Here is a 21128-nt window from a genome sequence, read left to right on the forward strand (position 1 = left end):
AAGCTTGTTTACTTACCATCCTGTGAATCCTTACTTAAGCCACACATACGGGTAGAGCAAAGCGAAAAATATCAGGGTACAGCACATAACGTTACAGCTTTATTGAATTACAGTTATGGAGAAAAAATCCAAGGTCTGCAATGAGGTATTGTTGGAAGATCAGGACTACACTCCAGCTTTGATCACAGCAGGGTCAAAACTGTGGAAGAAGGAACTGCAGATGCTGGTTTAAACCGGATAGACTCAAAAGCTGGAGGTACTCAGCGGGACAGGCAGCATCTCTAGAGAGAAGGAGTGGGTGGGTGAAGTTTCGGGTCGAGACCCTTCTTCAGACTGGTTAGGATAAAGAACACTAAATGAAAGATATGCAAAAAAGTAACAATGATAAAGGAAATAGGCCATTGTAAGTTGTTTGTAGGGTGTAAATGAAAAGCTAGTGCAACTTGGTTGGGGGAGGGATGGAGGGAGAGAGAGAGGGAATGCCGGTGCTACCTGAAGTGAGAGAAATCAATATTCATACCACTGGGCTGTAAGCTGCCCATGTGAAATATGAGATGCTGTTCCTCCAATCTGCGTTTAGCCTTACTCTGACAATGTAGGAGACTGAGGACAGGAAGGTCTGTGTAGGAATGGGAAAGAGAATTAAAGTGTCCAACAACCAGGAGATCAGATTGGCTCACGTGGGCTGAGCGAAGTGTTCCGTGTAACGATCGCCCAGTCTGCGTTTGGTCTCACTGATGTATAAGAGTCCACATGTTGAACAACGGATACAGTAGATGAGGTTGGAGGAGGTGCAAGTGAACCTCTGCCAAACCTGAAAGGACTGTCGGGGTCCCTGGAGAGAATCGAGGAGGTATAGCAACAGGTGCATCTTTTGCGGTTGCAGGGGAAGGTACGTGGGGAGGGGGTGGTTTGGGTGGGAAGGGATGAGTTAACCAGGGAGTTGCGGAGGGAATGGTCTCTGCGGAAGGTGGAAACGGGTGGAGATGGGAAAATGTGGCTAGCGGTGGGATCCCGTTGGAGGTGGCAGAAATTTTGGAGGATTATGTGTTGTATGAGACGGCTGATGGGGTGGAAGGTAAGGACTAGGAGGACTCGGCCTCTGTTGCGACTAGGGGGAGGGGGAGCAAGGGCAGAGCTGCGGGATACTGAGGAGACACGAGTGAGTGCCTTATCTCACTCAGGGAGAGGTGAACCCACGTTCCAAAAAGAATGTGGACATCTCGGATGTTCTTGTATTGAACACCTCATCTTGGGTGCAGATGCGGCGTAGACGGAAAAAATGGGAGTTGGGGATAGGGTCTTTGCAGGAAGCAGGGTGGGAAGAATTGTAGTTGAGATAGTTGTGGGAGTCAGTGGGTTTATAATAGACATCCGTCAATAGTCTATTTCTTGTTATGGAGACAGTGAGATCAAGAAATGGGAAGGGAGGTGTCAGAGATGGTCCAAGTAAATTTGTGTGCAGGATGAAAAATGATGGTGAAGTTGATGAAGTCCATGAATTTTGCATGGGTGCAGGAGGTAGCACCCATGCAGAACTCATGCTGCGGAGATAGGGTTCGGGGATAGAAACATAGAAAATAGGTGCAGGAGAAGGCCATTCGGCCCTTCGAGCCTGCACCGCCATTCAATATGATCATTGCTGATCATCCAACTCAGTATCCTGTACCTGCCTTCTCTCCATACCTCCTGATCCCTTTAGCCGCAAGGGCCACATCTAACTCCCTCTTAAATATAGCCAATGAACTGGCCTCAACTACGTTCTGTGGCAGAGAATTCCAGAGATGTGTGAAAAATGTTTTTCTCATCTCGGTCCTAAAAGATTTCCCCTTATCCTTAAACTGTGACCCCTTGTTCTGGACTTCCCCAACATCGGGAACAATCTTCCTGCATCTAGGGCCTGTGTATGCCTGGAATAGGGATTGTTCAACGTACCCTACAAACAGGCAGGCATAGCTGGGACCCATGTGGGTGCCCATAGCCACATCTTGTACTTGGAGGAAGTGGGAGGAGTCAAAGGAGAAGTTGACAGTGGGGACAAGCTCCGCTAGGCGAAGTAGAGTGTTAGTAGAAGGAAATTGGATGGTTCTGTGGCCGAGGAAGAAACGGAGGGCTTTAAGGCCTTCCTGGTGGGGGATGGAGGTGTAGAGTGACTGAACGTCCATAGTAAAGATGAGGGAGTGGGGGCTCGGAAAGCGGAAGTCATTAAAGAGTCGGAGGACATGCAAGGTATCTTGGACATAGGTCGTGAGAGATTGGACCAAGGGTGGATAGGATGGAGTCGAGGTACGTGGAGATCATTTCCATGGGACCATGCAGAAACAATGGGTTTGCCAGGGCAGTTTTGTTTATGGATTTTGGGGAGAAGGTAAAAATGTTTTCTGTTAAAGATATTCACTTTAACTTCAGGATAAATATGAGGTGTCGAGATGTAACATCCATAATTCTTTTTTTTATTTAGTTCAGCTTTTCAGTTTAGAGATACAGTGCGGAACCAGGTGGCGGCGCGACTCACTGTTGCAGCGGCCCCTACAGCCTGTCTGTCTTTTTTTATTTTTTGTCTTGTTAAATGTAGTTGTTTGTGTTTTTTAAATAGTTTTTTTAACTGTGTATATGCGGGGGGCGGGGGGAGGGAAGGGGGAACATTTTTAAACTCTCTTCCCTGTACGTGAGACCCAACCTTTTTCCTGTCGGGTCTCCGTTGTCGTTGGGGCCTAGCGCCGTGGAGCGGTCTCCAGCCTGAACGACCTGGAGGCTCCAGTCACGGAGCCTGTGGAGCTGCGGACTTACCATCGTGGGGCTGGCCGGCATTGGAGCGTGGGGAGCGGTGGTGACTCGCTGCTGCGGCCCGACCACGTAGCTCGGAGGCTCCAGCTGCAGACCGGTGGACTGGGACATCGGGAGCTCATGGGTCCGGGTGGAGAGACCGCTTTCCGGAGCTCCCGCAACGCGACTTTTCCAGCCCGTGTCGCTGGGGTTGGCCCGGAGCGGGGCCATACATCGCCCGGCGCGGCTTCATGGCCGTGGGACATTCCAGCGCCCGCCGGGGGCTCCAACTTTGTGACATTTAGACCGGGAGCGGGGCCGTACATCGCCCGGTGCGGCCTAAAATGGCCGTGGGAATCACCATCGCCCGCCTGGGGCTTCGACATCGGGAGAGAAATTGAGAACAGGGGAGAGAAAATACTTTGCCTTCCATCACAGTGGGTTCACTGTGATGGATGTTTTTGTAAATTGAATTGTGTGTATATCTGTAGGAAATTGTCTTTGTTTGTATGGCTGTGGAAACGGAGTTTCGTTTGAGCCTACCTGAGTTTCAAATGACATGTAACAAATATTGATTGATTGATTGATATTGAAGTAGGCCATTCGGCCCATTGGGTCCGTGCCGACCAGCGATCCACACTATCATGGACAAACACAGATCAAAAATTCATACACTAATTAATTGCTCTGTCAGCATCAGGTGTATGATATTTAAACAAAGATTTATACTGATGAATTATTTTTATTTTATTTTATTTTTTTTTTTTTTGTTTTGTTTATTTTATTAGAAGTTAATACCACACAAAATAGTACAGTGGAACCTAATTTTAGGTGCCAACTATGTAATACCGTAATCCATTCTATGTACAACCTCTAGTTTTATGTTATGAGAAGGAAGTAAGCAAGACAAGAAAAAGAAAACAATAGAAAGAGGAAAAAGTGGAAAAATAGATGGTAGAGAGTAGAAAAACGTGAAGTGTGTATATAAAAAATAAAAAAGGAAGAGAGAAAGTGGAAAGTAGAAATAGAAGAGAAGGCCCCTTAAAAGAGAATTTTTCAAATCTGTATTCGGAGATGTAGATCTATCCGCGTCATGAACTGAAACTGATGAATTATTTTGAACCTTTTAAATTGGGCAGGGATATGGGAGGCAAAATTTAATAGGTTGGTGTAGGCAGAAATACTGGGTCAATGTGATGTGCCGAGAAGACAGCTGCTTCACCACTAGTAGATTTTGCTGCCTATTTGTCCTGAGAGGTTGTAAAAGACAAACAGCCAGCTCGGTGGAGTGTTGCAGATACGTATCAAACTTTGGTTGCTATGAATAGCCCACCTAAAGGATGTGAATAATAATTTATAGAGATTTAAATCATACCTTCAGATGACCAAGTTGGACAGCATCCTGCAGAGGAATCACACTGTTCAACCCTTTTGAGTTAACTTTTGCACCAGAAGTTAACAACACCGACACAATTTCATGAAACCCGTAGTAACATGCTTCATGCAGAGCTGTCCAACCTGGAACAAAAGAGAATATTTTTATAGACTAAAGGTGAGGTCCACTGATCATACTCCACAGAGTTCCAAACGATTGGTACCCGAGTCATTTGAAACAATCAAGTTAAAAATGCTCTATTACTCTTTTTTTTCTTCTTCTCCATGGATTGACACCATGTCCTGGTGGAGAAGCTTGTGTGGCTGAAATAAGTGAACCCACAGACTGGGTCTCCACATGGTTGTTACAAAAAAGAAAGATAAAGACGAGCTCCATGTGCATTAACCCAAGAGACCTGAACACAGCTATTAAACGCCGACACTACCCGATGAGTACCATCGAAGACGTTGCAGCCCAAATCGGTCGCACAACAGTGTTCTCTGTACTAGATGCCAAAAGCTCATTTTGGCAGACACCTCTAGATGATATAGGGAATAGCACCCTGGAGACCCCCATGGTCAGCAACGACCGAAAGGGGCCTAAGATGACTCTTTTTTTTCTGTAATGTTATGGTGGAGCTAGGTCTCCTGTAACATATTCAGATACGAGCCCTGGGATAGTAATTATAACTGTATCATATCGACATTGTACAACTCCATCCCTCACGCAGTGTAATAAGAACCTTCCACTACATCCCATGAAAGAAGTCCTTATCTTCATCAAAAGGTAAAATAAGGAAAAAACATTTTAACAATTAACAGAAAGGTGCTTTATTAAAACAGAATGAGAATTTGTTACAACACGAAAACATTAACGTAACCATAAAGGTAAAACAACTTAATCTAATCGACACTTCAGAAACATGTATGCAGAAAGACCGAGGTTAGGGACTAAATACTCCAGGCTATTAAAGGACAGGAAAGAATTGATAAATTATAACATATTCACAAGCGTGTATTTATCATATGAACGGGAACAATGAAAGTTTTACTTGCTGCAGCTTCACAGGCACAATAGATGCAACAAAAATAGTCTGTGGAATTCTCTGCTTCAGAGGGTGGTGGAGGCCGGTTCTCTGGATACTTTCAAGAGAGAGCTAGATAGGGCTCTTAAAGATAGCGGAGTCAGGGGATATGGGGAGAAGGTAGGAACGGTGTTCTGATTGGGGACGATCAGCCATGATCACATTGAATGGCGGTGCTGGCCCGAGGGGCCGAATGGCCTACTCCTGCACCTATTGTCTAACAACAAATCAATGTGCAATAACTAATCAGTTATTCTAGGTAAACCAGACCATAATAGTGCAAAGTCCTTTTGGTTTAGATGCTGGTAGAACGACTAGAGTGGACCACCCCCTCCCCAGGGAACCCCACCCAAACCACCCTCTCCAAAGGGACTTTCCTCTGCAGCTGCAGGAGGTGCAACACCATCCTTATACCTCCTCCCTTGACTCTATCTTGGGACCTCCACAGTTCTTTCAGGTGAGGCAGATGTTTACTTACTTCTTCAACTTCATCTACTGTATCCGGTGTTCCCAGTGTGGGCTCCTATATATCGGTGAGAACAAGCGCAGACGTACCGATCGTTTCACGGGAAACTTAAGCTCAGTCCGGCTTGGCCTACGCAATTTCTGGGTTTTCAATTTTATGGATTTTAACTCCCCTCCTCTTGCCAAAAGGACCTTTCTGTCCTGGGCCACCTCGGTGTTATGGATGTTGATTTTGCAAATTTCAAGTAACTCCTGCATTCCCTCCCCTTTCTTCTACCTCCCTTGTGTTCCTCTTGTTATCAGATCTTCCCCAGCCAACAATGGATCATTATGGACTCCACCCTTCCTGAGGCCACCTGTTCGTGGCGCGGATTTGTTCTGGCCCTTTCTCGCCTCCAGTTTATTCCCCCATTGTTGGCTGCAGAAGATGAGCTAAACTGATTGTGGGGGAGGCCCAGGACAGAAAGGTCAGTATGGGAATCAGAAGGGGAGTTAAAATGTTTGTCAACCGGGGTATTGTAGGCCAAGTTGGACTTAGCGGATGTGTTCAGCGAAACGATCGCCCAGTCTGCGCTTGTCACGCCAATATACAAGAGCCCATAATGGGGCAACCGGATACAGTGAAAGGTATTGTTACTCCAATTTGCGCTGGGCCTCACTCGGACAATGGAGGAGCCCTAGGACAGAGAGTTGAGGCAGCATCTCTGGAGGAGGTGCAAGTAAGGTTTGATAAGGTCCAACGCAGGAGATTAGTGGGCAAAATTAGGGCATATGGTATTGGGGTAGAGTGCTGACATGGATAGTAAATTGTTTGGCAGACATGAAACAAAGAGTAGGAATTAACGGGCCCCTTTCAGAATGGCCGGCAGTGACTAGTGGGGTACCGCAAGGCTCGGTGCAGGGACCGCAGCTATTTAAAATATACATCAATTATTTAGATGAAGTAACATTAGCAAATTTGCGGATGACACAAAACTGGGTGGCAGTGTGAACTATGAGGAGGATGCTATGACAATGTAGGGTGACTTGGACAGGTTGGGTGAGTTGGCAGATGCATGGCAGTTGCAGTTTAATGTGGATATATGTGAGGTTATACACTTTGGTAGCACAAACAGGAAGACATTATCTAAATGGTGTCAAGTTGGGAAAAGGGGAAGTACAACGGGATCTGGTGGTCCTTGTTCATCAGCCAATGAAAGTAAACATGCAGGTACAGCAGGCAGTAGAGAAAGCGAATGGCATGTTGGCCTTTATAACAAGAGTAGTTGAGTATAGGAGCAAAGAGGTCCTTCTGCAGGTCCTGTGCAGGGCCCTAGTGAGACCACACCTGGAGTACTATGTGCAGTTTTGGTCCCCTAATTTGAGGAAGGACATTCTTACTATTGAGGGAGTGCAGCGTAGGTTCACAAGGTTAATTCCCGGGATGGTGAGACTGTCATATGCTGAGAGAATGGAGCAGCTGGGCGTGTATACTCTGGAGTTTAGAAGGATGAGAGGTAAATCTTATTGATACATATAAGATTATTAAGGGTTTGGACACGCTAGAGACAGGAAACATGTTCCCGATGTTGGGGGAGTCCAGAACCAGGGGCCACAGTTTAAGAATAACGGGTAAGGCATTTAGAATGGAGATGAGGAAAAAAAAATTCACACAGAGAGTTGTGAGTGTGAAATTCTCTGCCTCAGAGGGCGGCGGAGGCCAGTTCTCTGGATACTTTCAAGAAAGCTTGATAGGTCTCTTAAAGATAGTGGTCATGGGATATGGGGAGAAGGCAGGAACGGGGTACTGATTGTGGATGTTCAGCCATGATCACATTGGATGGCGGTGCTGGCTCGAAGGGCCATATGGCCTACTCCTGCACCTATTGTCCAAACCTCTCCCTCACCTGAAATAACTATCGGGATTAGGTGTATTACCATCTTCTTTGGAATTATCCTCACGCCCGACAGTTAGAAAATGTTGGAGCTGCACTAGACAGCTTACAATACAATACAATACGGTTTATTTGTCACATTGCACAAAAAGTGCAAGTGAAATGATATGTCATAGAAACATAGAAATTAGGTGCAGGAGTAGGCCATTCGGCCCTTCGAGCCTGCACCGCCATTTAATATGATCATGGCTGATCATCCAACTCAGTATCCCGTACCTGCCTTTTCTCCATACCCTCTGATCCCCTTGGCCACAAGGGCCACATCTAACTCCCTCTTAAATATAGCCAATGAACTGGCCTCAACTACCCTCTGTGGCAGAGAGTTCCAGAGATTCACCACTCTCTGTGTGAAAAAAGTTCTCCTCATCTCGGTTTTAAAGGATTTCCCCCTTATCCTTAAGCTGTGACCCCTTGTCCTGGACTTCCCCAACATCGGAAACAATCTTCCTGCATCTAGCCTGTCCAACCCCTTAAGAATTTTGTAAGTGATATGTCATAGAAACATAGAAATTAGGTGCAGGAGTAGGCCATTCTCAGCAGCGATACAATGATAAAGAGCACACACAAAAACACAATACAATTTTAACATAAACATCCACCACAGCATTCATCACTATGGTGGAAGGCACACAATTTGGCCAGTCCTCCTTAGGAAGTGCAGGCTTAGGAAGTGCAGAGACGATTTGAGTTTAGGAGCAAGGAGGTCCTACTGCAGTTATACAGGGACCTGGTGAGACCACACTTGTAGTACAGTGTACAGTTTTGGTCTTCTAATTTGAGGAAGGACATTCTTGCTATTTAGGGAGTGCAGCTTAGGTTCCACCAGGTTAATTCCTGGGATGGCGGGACTGACATATGATGAAAGAATGTAATGGCTGTGCTTATATTCACTGGAATTTAGAAGGATGAGAGGCAATGTTATAGAAACATATAACATTCTTAAGGGATTGGACAGGCTAAATGCAGGATTTTTTTTCCCGATGTTGGGGGAAGTACAGAACCATGAGTCACTGTTTAAGGATAAGGGGTAGGCTATTTAGGACTGAGATGAGGAAAACCTATTTACCCAGAGGATTGTGAATCTGTGAATTCTCTGCCACAAAAAGCGAATTCACTGGATGTTTTCAAGAGAGTGTTAGATTTAGCTCTTAAGACTAACGGATTCAAGGGATATTGGGAGAAAGTAGGAACGGGGTACTGATTTTGGATGATCAGCCATGATGATATTGAATAGTGGTGCTGGCTCGAAGGGCCGAACGGCCTACTGCACCTATTTTCTATGCATCTAAACCATACACAGAGAAGTCAAAGGTGAAGTGAATGGAGAATTATAGTGATAGATAACACAAAGCTTAGGGTTGGCCTGTGGGACTGAACACATGGCAATACCCATTTTATTTCAGCTGTAGAGCTGAATTCAGTGACCGCCTTTGAAGAGTAGTGGGCAGCTTACTGGAAGGATGCTGGTGTAATGATTACACTAGCTAATAGATTGACATTGACTCTAGTTTGATCATTCTTTCCTTCCAAGCTCATTTGGAGGTCTCAAATGCTAATAATGTATTTATTTAATCTTATCCTGACCAAATCAGAAATCATAAGTGGACGCTGTTGAAAGGTTTAATAAAAATCAGTATGGAAGTTTTAATAATTTTCAACATGTTTGCAGTGAAAATGTTTGCAGAGAAAAATAGATATTCATCACCTGCATAATCAGGAAGGTTTACGTTGGCACCTGCTTGAATGAGGGCACGAAGCAGGTTTACATTTCCATTAATTGCAGCTTTAAGCAATTTTGTCTCTCCATAAATATTCTTTCTATGGTTCATCTTGCTACACTTTAAGATAGCAGATTGGTTGGAAACAGATTGAGTCATGACCGGCTCCTCGTCTACTAAAAGAGATAAATTAAAATAATTAGTGAGCATTGTATTTTATACTGGTGACATATTAGTGATTGATTGTATATGATTTAAACCTATGCAATTGTACATTAACAATGTTCATGGTGAAGCATTATTTTATAATAATTCCTTTAAAGTACAGCACATAAGATCTTATTTCCAATGATCAAGTTAAATGTAAATTTGTATTGTAAGATTTCCGCTGTTCATTCCAGGGCAAAATTCTTTGACTTAGTTCTCTGAAACCTGCAAATGAATGGGTTATCCTAGACATTTATGAGCTCCATCAAGTTTTAAACTTGAGACTTTGCAATATCTACCTTCTGGAGGAAAATAACTAATATCTAACAATATTGGACAGTGCATGATTAGTAGCCTTGTGGTTTAATGGCCATATTGTACCCCCTCATTGAGGCTTGAGTTTAGGTGCGGCGTGTTCTTAGCAGGGCATGTGGTGGGTGGGATCTAAATAAGTCGCACTCACTGTATAACAGATGATCCTGGAAGTGTTACATGCTTAATGCTTAACTATCCCTTTAACAATGGACCTTGTATGAAATAATATTAAATAAGTGAAGTGAAATGTATACAAATTAAGTTGGACGCATTTCTTTCTTTTATTTTATCACGTCCCCTGTACTTTGAAAACTTCAAAGTGTATGTACTCTGCAACATTTAATCTCCAGGGGTAGAAATTGATGATCAATCTGTTGCACCAACTGTCCATAACAACTGGCTGCATCCTATGCTTCAGTTTTGGCATCTGAATCCTGTAACCTATATGTGCAAAGTTCGGTAGAACATTACAACATGTAGCTGCTACTATGGGTGTTTGCCACTCAAGATGGTGGATAAGTTTCCCGTTACAGCTATTTTAATAACTTAGAGAAGTCTGTCTAAGCCCTTTCCATGAATTCTAAGGAGCTGTGTCCAGAACAGCTCAGAGATTAAAGTGTTCGATATGGTAGACATTGAACTTAACCAGCCCTCAGTGTGCTGCCCACCACACCTAAGTATCGAAGATGTCAATTTAAATTTCACAAACTTCATTTTATTATAAAACAATGTATCTTAGTTTTAGAGCAAATTGGAAGAACAACCCCTAATATTTCACTTGGATAGCCTATAACCGAACAAAACGTTGAATTGTCCACATTTAAGTAATACCTCCCTACTCTGAAGAAGGGTCTCGAGTCTGAAGAAGGGTCTCGATTCGAACGTCACCCATTCTCTCTCTCCAGAGATGCTTTGTGTCCCGTTGAGTTACTCCAGCATTTTGTGTCTATCCTCCCTCTTTCCCATTCCCCCCTCCCCCAACACAATCCAAGTGGGCACGCAATTTCCCCAACATCCTCTAACACCCGTCACCCTGCTCCTTTCCCCTCCCTCCCATTACAGAGATGGCTATTTCCCTTTTATCTCTCCTTTTTACCCTCCCTCTGTGCACTTCCACCTCTCCCTGCTTTATATTGCACACCACCTCTTCTTTTTATATCTGACACCGTTTTGTCTTCTTTTCTCCTCTCGCCTTTGTCACTTAATCCACCCATCTACTGCACAACTGTTATCGGGCATCTGAGCAGTCCTTCCGTAAACAAGGATACTGTCCCATTTACTTCTATCCCAGTGTGATCATTGGACTTTGTCTATGGAACTGTTGCGCCATAATGCTGACAACTATATTCTGCCCTCTGCATCTTCGCCTTTGGTCCACTTATTGTACTTAACTTGACGATTGCATTTTGTATGCTATTTATGTGTACTATTGTCTGTATTATTATCTAATCTGCTTGTATACCATGTAAAACATAGCTTTTCACTGTACACGTGACAATAATACACTTAAACCATCTTCCAAGTACCACCCTATCCCCAATCACCTGCATTTACTTTTCCCATTTACACTCAATAACAGGGCTCTCGCTTAACCTTTTTTCCCTGTTGCCAGCCGGGCAACCTTGGCAGCTTTTTAGGTTGCCAAATGACAGTTTAGGTGGTCATTTAAGATGGCTTGCATGACGCGTGCGATAATGTGCTTGGACGAAGCGCGTAGTTACCAGTCGGAATTATACTCAATGAAACATTCACATATTATTTCAAATAAAGTCACAAACTAAACATTCACCAATCAAGACATGATATATCCCACAATGACATGCAGCAAAATTATAAGACAGTATCTCAACTCTTTTTACACATTGCAGTTAATGCAATTTCTATTAGTTCTTTCCACTTCCAAACAAAAATGTGTTTGGATTATTCAGCGCATGATCAACCTGCGTCAATAAATCCTGGACCATGGTAACATATATGCGTACGTATAGTTGTGAATGTTGCTCATTAAATAACAACAATACTGATACTCCATATTAAGAGCATTGATTTGCTGTTAAAATGAATTCTGTCATAACGTGTCAACGGTAGCAGAGAAAGTCGATCACTGCGGTTTTAGTGTTTCACGTGTTCACAATTTAATTAATCCATCTTTGTGGATTAAAACAAATAATAACATTGGGAATTAAACACATTTGATTGCATTCCGTTATCAAACATAGTCAATATTCGCTCTGAAGACATTTCCAGGACAACAGGGTCAGGGAAGGGTGTGTGTGTGAATCAGTGCAGGGTGGATAGATGGCGGTGGGGGGGGGGGTTAGAAGTCGGTGCAGAATGGATGGATTGAGGCAGGTGAATTAGTACGTATTGGTTGGAGTAGGTAAAATTGTGAGGGGAGAGCACGGGGGATGGCAGTGGTGTTGAATGGGGGGGTTCAGTACGGGATGGATGGGGGTAGACCAAAGTGCTGGAGAAACTCAGCGGGTGAGGCAGCATCTATGGAGCGAAGGAAATAGGCAACGTTTCGGGTTGAGACCCTTCTTCAGACTGTTCCCCCTCATTCTTCTTGAGTGGGAGGATCAGTACAGGTTGGATGGGGGGGGGGGGTCAGTACAGTGTGGATCTGAGGGTCTGTGCAGGATGAATGGGCAATCACTACAGGATGAATGGGGTAAGGTGCAGGGTAAATGAAGGGTGGGTCAGTACGGGATGAATGCGTGGATTAGTACAGGATGGATGGGGGATCAGTACAGGATGGATGGAGAAGTGCAGGATGGATGGGAAAGGGGTAAGTACAGGGTGAATTGGGGAACCAGTGTAGGATGAATGGGGGGGGATATGGCGGCAGGAGAATTAATGCGAGGTGGATAGGGTGATCCGCGCAAGATTAATAGATTGCGGGGGGGTGGGATGGGGAGGGGGGAGCACAGAGGATTTCAGTGAGGACTGAATAGAGGCGGGAATGCGGATCAGTGCGGGATGTAGAGGAGGTGTCCCAGGATAAAAGGGGGGGGGGGGGGGGGGGGGAGGGGGGGTACGAGAGAGAGAGAGAGAAGGGATGGCGAGGTGGGGAGGAAGGAAGGTCAGCGCTTCTCGGACAACATCGCCCGCTGCCTAGGCCATTGGGAATTCCTCACCACCGCCTCCCTCCTCCGCCAGCCAACGGGGCTGAGCGGTGCAGCTCAAAGATCCTATAGCTATAGAATCTTTGGTGCAGCTGCTTCAGAAGTTTCGGAGCGAATGACAGGTCCCGCACAGCAGACGCGGCATCGGCTCCATCTCCTCCACCTCCCTGATAGCGGCAGCTGCTTGAAAACCCGCTAACGGCGATAACCGCTTTCAAAACAAACCCTCCCGCACGCCGAGGCCTCCCCCTCCCTCCCTCCTCCCGGTCTCGGCGTGCGGGAGGGTTTTTTTTTTAAAAGCGCCGTTAGCGCATTTGCAAGCAGCGGCCGCTATCAGGGCGGGTGGGGGAGGAGATGGAGCCGCTATCGCGGCCACTGCTGCCGCTGTGCGGGACCCGTCATTCGCTCCGACACTTCTGAAGCAGCTGCACCATAGATCCCATTCCCGCATCTATTCAGTCCTCACTGACATCCCCTGTGCACCCCTTTCGTCATTCGCTCCGACACTTCGTCACCATGCACCTAGTATCTTTCCCACGCAATACAGCCGTCACCGCCGACACAAAACGTTGCGTTCCTTTTCTCCATAGATGCTGCCTGACCCGCGGAGTTACTCCAGTTTTTTGTGTCTTTCTTCAGTACAAACCAGTATCTGGTTGCCAAGCCGGGCAAAATGACTCGGTGTTTAGGTTGCCCGGCGGCGATTTGAGTGGTCAATGGCACCCGGGCAACCATTAATTTCGAGCCCTGAATAAGGTATGACGGATTTGCCTTTAACTAAATACTGCAGATTATCTGAACTAAAATAGAAAATTGTAGAAATAGTACTGCAAAATAATGTCACTGACCTAACATTTTAATTCTATCTCCTTCCAAAGGCAATGTCTGACCTGCTTAGCATTTCTAGTCATTTCTGTTTTATTTAGAATTCAATTGCATTTCTTAAACATATTTAATTCATCTCAGTGGAACTGAATATGACCTATCACCTATCAGTCTGAAAAAGGGTCTCAACCCAAAACATTACCCATTCCTTCTCTCCAGAGATGCTGCCTGTCCTGAGTTCCTCCAGCATTTTGTGTCTACCTGTAATGACCTATCTCCTGCTGTACAGTTAATCTAACTGATTCCAAAAGCCATTGTCACTATTGCATTCTGCAGAGGTGAGGACATACAAATTTTATAGATGCCATCTAAATATTTTCCTCACCAGGTTTTGTTGTACTTCTTTGTGGCCCATCCTGGCACATTTCAGAATAATTCAAGCTGTTTCCTTTTTCATCTCTTGAATTCTTATGTGCTTTCACAGTTGATGTCGACCTATGTTGTATGCTCTTTAGTTTGCTTTCAGTTTCAACCATATTTCCTCTTTCTTTTTCTTCATTGTTCTGTCCAAGCGACCTAAATAAAAAGAAACCGTGAAATTACGACAATTAAGACAGATATAGCATATCATAATACGCCAGAACAAATCGAAACTACTCTCAGCAAAAAATCCAATCCATATCTATTCCTATAAACTTAGTACATTTCAATGAGATCATCTCACATTTCTCTAAACTCAAAAGAGTATAGGCCTAGCCTTAGATCTTTTCTTAACAGGCAAACCTGCCATCCTCAGAAATCAGTCTGGTGAACTATTATTACGCTATTTCCTCTATTGCAAGCATATCATGCCTTAGGTAAGACAACACTATACCAATAATTAAGAGAGACAGAAGAGACTTCAGATGCTGGAATGGAGGAGCTCAGCAGGTCAGGCAGCATCTGTAGAGGAAATGAACAATTATCATTTCAGGTTGAGATCCTTCGTCAGGACATTTAGTTTTAATATTTTCACCGCTTCTGCTAGTTATTTTTCAGATTATATACCATATGCCGTATCTTGCTGAAGCACTTACATTGCCTCTCATCATCTGGCGCACAGCACACGTTGCCACCAAGCTTTGTATCATCAATAAACCTGGATATATGACATATGGTCTTCCGTTAAATTATTTATGCACATGGAGAACTGAGGCCTCATAGTCAATTGGTGGAAATCCACCAATTGTAAACTCCCAATCCTAAAGTGATTTGCTTCTCCCTTCTCTCCATTCTTTGCCCTTAATCTTCAATCCATGCCAAATGAAAAATCTTGTGGCTGACCAAATAAATCACATCATTGTGTTTGTCTATTTTGTTTTCATAAATCCAAGTTGATTCATCACAATCCTATTATTATTTTCTGCATCACTTAGTTATTGATGCCCAGCATTTTTGCTGGCGCTAACATCAGGCTAACTAGCCTCTAATTTCACATTTCTTCTCTCCCTGTTTTTCGAAAGAGAGGGATTACATTTGCTATCTTCTAATGGAGGATTGTTCTAGAATAATTGGAATTTTGGAAGATGATTGTCAGTGCATCCATCATCTCCATCGAAATAAGGTGATTTACATCATCGGGTCCTGAGAATTTTGTGAGAATTCACATATTACATTTGTAACTTCTTAATAAATGAAAGCAGTCCACCCCTGGATAGAATAAAACCAAGAAAGCATTAAATTATGGGCTGGTGCATGGCAATTCTCAACCATGCCTCAAAGTGCCAATCAATGACCATCTTCAATAAAACAGAAATATTCATCAATGGCACACCATCGCTGAATGCCCAAACAACATCCTGAGAGTCACCTTTGACCAGAAACTTAGCTGGGTCAGTCGCATAAATATTGTAGATGTAAGAGCAGGGTAGAAACTGTATATCCTTAGATGGGTGACTTATTTCTTATTATCTCATAGCCTTACTTCCATTTCCAATGCACAAGCAATCGAGGATAAATCATGATGCTACTTAACAAATATTATTCATTTTATTTCAAACTTCCAGCACCCATAATACTTTGGTGTATCACTAATATGACAATTAATGGCAACACCTTCAGAATTGCGTGTAACATAAGAGTATTAACTCACGTGGTTCTGACTTTTGGGAAATCTTGTAAATTGCTGAATAGTTGTCTGCTTTGTACGTTACTGCGCAGCAGATAAGTACGAAAGGCATTATTGATTTTGGAGTTCTGGCTGTTGTTATTGTCTATTAATTTATTATACATTCCATGTTGACAACAATGTTCTTGATTATTCTTAAAAGCTAGCTGTGAATTTTGTGAGGATGGCCCTTTCTTCTCTTCGCTACGTTGAAGCAATTTGGATGAGGGTCCTTCATGGTCAGGTATCACTGCCTTTCTCTTTATGTCTGCTGATCTTTTTTGGAATTGAAATCTTTGACTTTTAGAAGTAGAAAACTCAAAACGGGACCACAAAGAATCTGTTGGAACAATTTTTCTAGAAGATTTTCGTGGGATGGTAGGACCAGCTACATTAGGCTGATGTGAAGCAGATGTCAGGTTATCATGAGACACGTTCAACGTTTTCCCTTCCGTTGACTTCTCCATCATCTCATACTTGGACGTATCTGCTTCAGTTTTATTCTTATCATGCGAAAACTGTAGGATGAACAAGAAGTACAAAGTTAACCGAGATTCCTTTTCTCTAAAGGTTGACTTAACTTACATCATAATGTACTATTGCCAATCCAGCATGACTTTATTTCCATCTTCTCAACCTCGCCTGTGTTGTTCTTATTTTCCCCATTACCTTACTGATAATCTTAAACATTTATCACCTGCAATGTTTATCCTAAATCTCTTCTTCTGCTACCATGAATTCCAACTCATCCAAAGCTTGCCTACATAACCTGTCCCAAATAAAGTTTCACATAGTGTGAAAAGGTATCACACAGGTGCATGGTTCCTTGAAGATGGTAGGGTGGTCAAAAATGCTTTTGGCACATCGGACAGAGAATTGAGTATAGAGGTTGGGAGATCATGTTGCAGTTGTATAAGACGTTGGTGAAGCCGCATTTAGAGTATTGTGGCACCATGTTATAAGAAAGATGTTGGCAAGCTGGAATGGGTAGAGAAGATTTACGAGGATGTTGCCAGGACTAGAGGGTCTGAGTTATAGGGAGGTTGAATAGGCTGAGATTCTATTCCTTGGAGCGCAGGAGGATGAGAGGTGATCTTATAGAAGTGTATAAAATCATGAGAGGAATAGATCCCGTAGATGCAGTCTCTTGCCCAGACTTGGTGAATCAAGGGCCAGAGGACTTAGGTAGGTGAAAAGGAAAAGATTTAATAAGAATCTGAGGGGTAACTTTTTCACACAATAGGTGATGGGTGTATGGAACAAGCTGCCAGAGGAGGCAGTTGAAGCAAGGACCATTTAAGAAACAGTTAGACAGGTACATTTTATAGGACAGGTTTGGAGGGATATGGAACAAATGTAGGCAGGTGGGACTAGTGTAGCTGGGACTTGTTGGCCGGTGTGGACAAGTTGGGCCGAAGAGCCTGTTTCCACATTGTGTCACTCTATGACATTCTTTATAAATGTCTTCTGCATGCTTCTCAGGCTTTTTATGGTGCTATACATCAAAACATAAATCTGAAATTACATTTATAATCCATTGCACCACCAAATTATGTTATTCCAATGGTTCTGGTGTACAATATTATGGCCTACGATATTACATTCTATCTAATATCACTATCGATCAGTGGCAGAATCCACAATATCACCTATCCATTCCGCCTGCTAATGCTGACTGGCCCGTTAGTTACTCCATCACTTTATATTTTGCATCAAAGTTTTAATGACGTGCTTGGATCACAAAAATGGAACAGGTTTTCAGTCTGCTGTTCTAGACATAGCAGGACTTTGAACCAACCTGCATAAAATATGTAATACACACATTGGCAGCTAGGGTAAGTGAGCACCATCCAAATCCTAAAAAAAATGTTTAAACGGCAACATACAACTTAGTAAGGGAACTCAGGGTCAAATAAAATATGTCTGATGATTTTCTTGTGATTATTTGTCAGCGTACATAGATTATATCTGGAATCACATTCTATTCAGTCCTTGGTTGGTGGGATGCTCAGAGTGACAACAATGTCTGTCATTTTATCCCTAAGTTGATGTTGGGAAGTAAAATCTGAGCACAAGAAGCACTCATTTTCTATTCATATTTCCTGCAGAGATGGATATGTGGAGAGGATAATGTTCCTGTCCAATCTGATAGTTTCAACTTGGGAGTACGAATTCTCATTCTGCTTTTTTAAACCTCATTATTGTAAGAGGGTAACTCCTGGAGATATTTTGCGGGATTGATTCAGGACTCTGCCTGATGAAGGTTGATAAAGATTTTTTTAATTAACATGCAATATAAAAACGTTCACATAAAATGATGACACAGAATCTGAATGCTGTGTATTTCAACCTCAATCTTCTTCTGTTCCAAATGTTCAGGTTTCCCTGAAGGTTGTGAGTTTGGTTCATAATCTGTTATTTGTGTGAGGTCTTCATCAGCTTCTGCATTACCAACTTTGTCATGTAGATTATCTTGAATGGATGAATCAATTTCTGTGTTGTCACTGCCGTCCAGTGTAAATATACCAACCCCGTGTTCTAGGTTGTCCTGCAAGGATGAATCATTTACTGCTTTGTCACTCCCGTGTAGTGTAAGCGGACCATCCTTGCATTCTAGATTATCCTGAACAGATGAACCATGTGTTGCTTTGTCACTGTTGTGCATTGTAAATTCACTTGTCTCGTGTTCTAGATTGTCCTGAAAAGATGAATCAATTTCTGTTTTGTCACTGTCGTCCAGGGTAAATGTACCAGCCCCGTGTTCTAGATTGTCCTGCAAGGATGAATCATTTACTGCTTTGTCACTGCTGTGTAGTGCAAATAGGCCAGCCTTCTGTTCTAAATTATGTGGAACGGATGAATCATTTTCTGCTTTGCCATTTACTGGTGGTAATGTTTCTTTGACTACACGTTGAGTGGATGAATTGAATGCTGATTTCTCATTCACTGATGCTAGTGTCTCTTTGACTGGAAGAACTGGTGCCATTAATGGCATTTTGTTGAGTGCTGCCCACAATTCCACAGGCAGTGCATCCTTTCTTTCTGCTAATGATTCAACTGATGTTGCACCAACGCTCAATGCATCTAAAGAATCCATTAGAGGTGAGAGATTCATTGTTGTAAGAGAGCTAGCTGTAGATTCATCACTCAGCGGTCTTAACAAGTCTATTATTGGTATTTTGTTGCTGGTAGACTTTAAGCTTTTGTTTTGTTCAAAATTTTCACGTGCTGAGATCTCTTTCTGGGGTAATACTTGTGTAAGTAAGCCCTGCATTGTGTCAATTGTTTCTGCATTAGAAACATTAGATGATTCCAGTAGTGACTCATGTCTTGAAAACACCGATTGCACAGTGGATGTGCAGTTTCCTACTGACAGTTCATCAGCAAATGATTTCCTTCCCTCCCATGTCGGTGTGCAGGGGGTAATAAGAGCTCCAGTAAGTAAATTTATTTCTGGAGCATTTTCATCATCTGAAATTTCCTAAGAAAAGAAAAAAACATCTTATTTTCATGGTTTACAAAGAAAAGCAAAACATACAACATCAAGGTAAATTTTGATACGTGTGAAATTATTCTTAGCCATCACTCAAATATTATTTTACACTAATGAGACAATCATAATATGCTTTCTTTGCAGTACTTCAAACGCGGCAAAGTAATAATCTAGAACGTTTGAATTTATCAATTTTTCGTTTCTGAATCTCTTAAATATTTTGATTTTTTAAATCCCTTTTGCTATTCAATTACATTCCAAGAAATTATTCAGTAAGTATAACATTAAAATGTCAGAATTTCTTCACAAGCTTAAATTAAGAGATAGCTGCACTAGTAATTAGTGTAAGTAAGCACAAATTGGGTGATAAATGTGCAAAACTCAATTCAGAAGAGTAAACATTCACTAATGAACGTAATTGAATTGAATTGAAAGATACAGCATAGAAACAGGCCCTTTGGCCCAATGACTCCACGACAACCATGTTATCCCACTATCGCCCCCAATCCCTACATACTGTGGGCATTCACAGAGGCCAATTCACCTACAACCCTGCATGTCTTTGAGATGTGTGAAAAAAACTGGAGCACCTGGAGGAAAGCCACATGTTCACATGGAGAAAGTGTAAACTTTACACAGACAGCATCCGAGGTCAGGGACAAATTCACATTTTGGCAACGTGAGGCAGCAGCTCCACCAGCTGTGCCACTGTGCTTCATTGGAGTAAATGTGTTATTCTTACTTGGTCTGAGCTTTATCAGATTTCAGACCCACAGCAATAGAGGTTACTATTAACGTCCTTTGAAAATCAGCTGGTGAGCCTCTATGTTATTACAAGAAATAAAACGAGATGGCTCGTGCACCAAATTTGAACATGGCAAAGTTACTTAGAGTCATAGAGTGATACGGTGTGGAAACAGGCCCTTCGGCCCAACTTGTCCACATCGGCCAACATGTCCCAGCTACACTAGACCCACCTGCCAGGTCCATATCCTTCCAAACCTGTCATATCCGTGTACCTGTCCAACTGCTTCTTAAACAATGGGATAATCCCAGCCTCAACTACCTCCTCTGGCAGCTTGTTCCGTACACCTAACACCCTCTGTGTGAAAAAAGTTCACCCTCAGATTCCTACTAAATCTTTTCCCCTTCACCCTGAACCTATGTCCTTTGGTCCTCGATTCCCCTACTCTGGGCAAGAGACTGTGCATCTACCTGATCTATTCCTCTCATGATTTTATACACCTAACCCTAACCCTAAGATACTTCTGGTGTATCCTACATCAGGCCCATCGGAAAACCAGACCCTCCAGAAAGGGCAGAACAGTAGAATATGCATGGAAGTAGCATTTGGAATCCTCAACATTGTCTCCAAACCCCATAAGCTCTCATGACATAAGATCAAACATGGCAGCAAAACGTCATGTGTACCACGTGTAACTCTACCCGAACTGTTGAATCATGTAGAACAATATTTGGACGCATTGAAGTCAGCAATTCTTTGCACAGGGGACCTCAATGTCCATCACAAAGAGCGGCATGGTAGCACTATCACCGACCAAGCGAATGTCTCCTGAAGCACACTCCTGAAGTCTATCCCACCCCAACCTCCCTTTTCCAGCTTTCTCCCTCCCCCCCCCCACCCCTCTCCCAGTAAAATCAGCCTGATAAAGAG

At 43.2% G+C, this 21128-nt stretch overlaps 1 protein-coding gene across 1 annotated transcript in view; it reads right to left on the minus strand.

The window, feature by feature from the left end:
- Positions 1-3566: 3566 nt before the first annotated feature.
- LOC129695299 (uncharacterized) overlaps positions 3567-21128 on the minus strand; it is a 49736-nt gene continuing 32174 nt past the window's right edge. Inside the window, exons 7-11 of the mRNA XM_055632121.1 lie at positions 18311-19441; positions 15946-16478; positions 14200-14390; positions 9330-9518; positions 3567-4284 (exon numbers count right to left, since the gene is read on the minus strand). Of these exons, the coding sequence (XP_055488096.1) occupies positions 4136-4284; positions 9330-9518; positions 14200-14390; positions 15946-16478; positions 18311-19441 (2193 nt within the window). The 3' untranslated portion in view covers positions 3567-4135. The remainder of the gene's footprint in view (positions 4285-9329; positions 9519-14199; positions 14391-15945; positions 16479-18310; positions 19442-21128) is intronic.

Source organism: Leucoraja erinacea, chromosome 3 (genome assembly GCF_028641065.1).
Source record: "Leucoraja erinacea ecotype New England chromosome 3, Leri_hhj_1, whole genome shotgun sequence".
NCBI classification, from domain to species: domain Eukaryota; kingdom Metazoa; phylum Chordata; class Chondrichthyes; order Rajiformes; family Rajidae; genus Leucoraja; species Leucoraja erinaceus.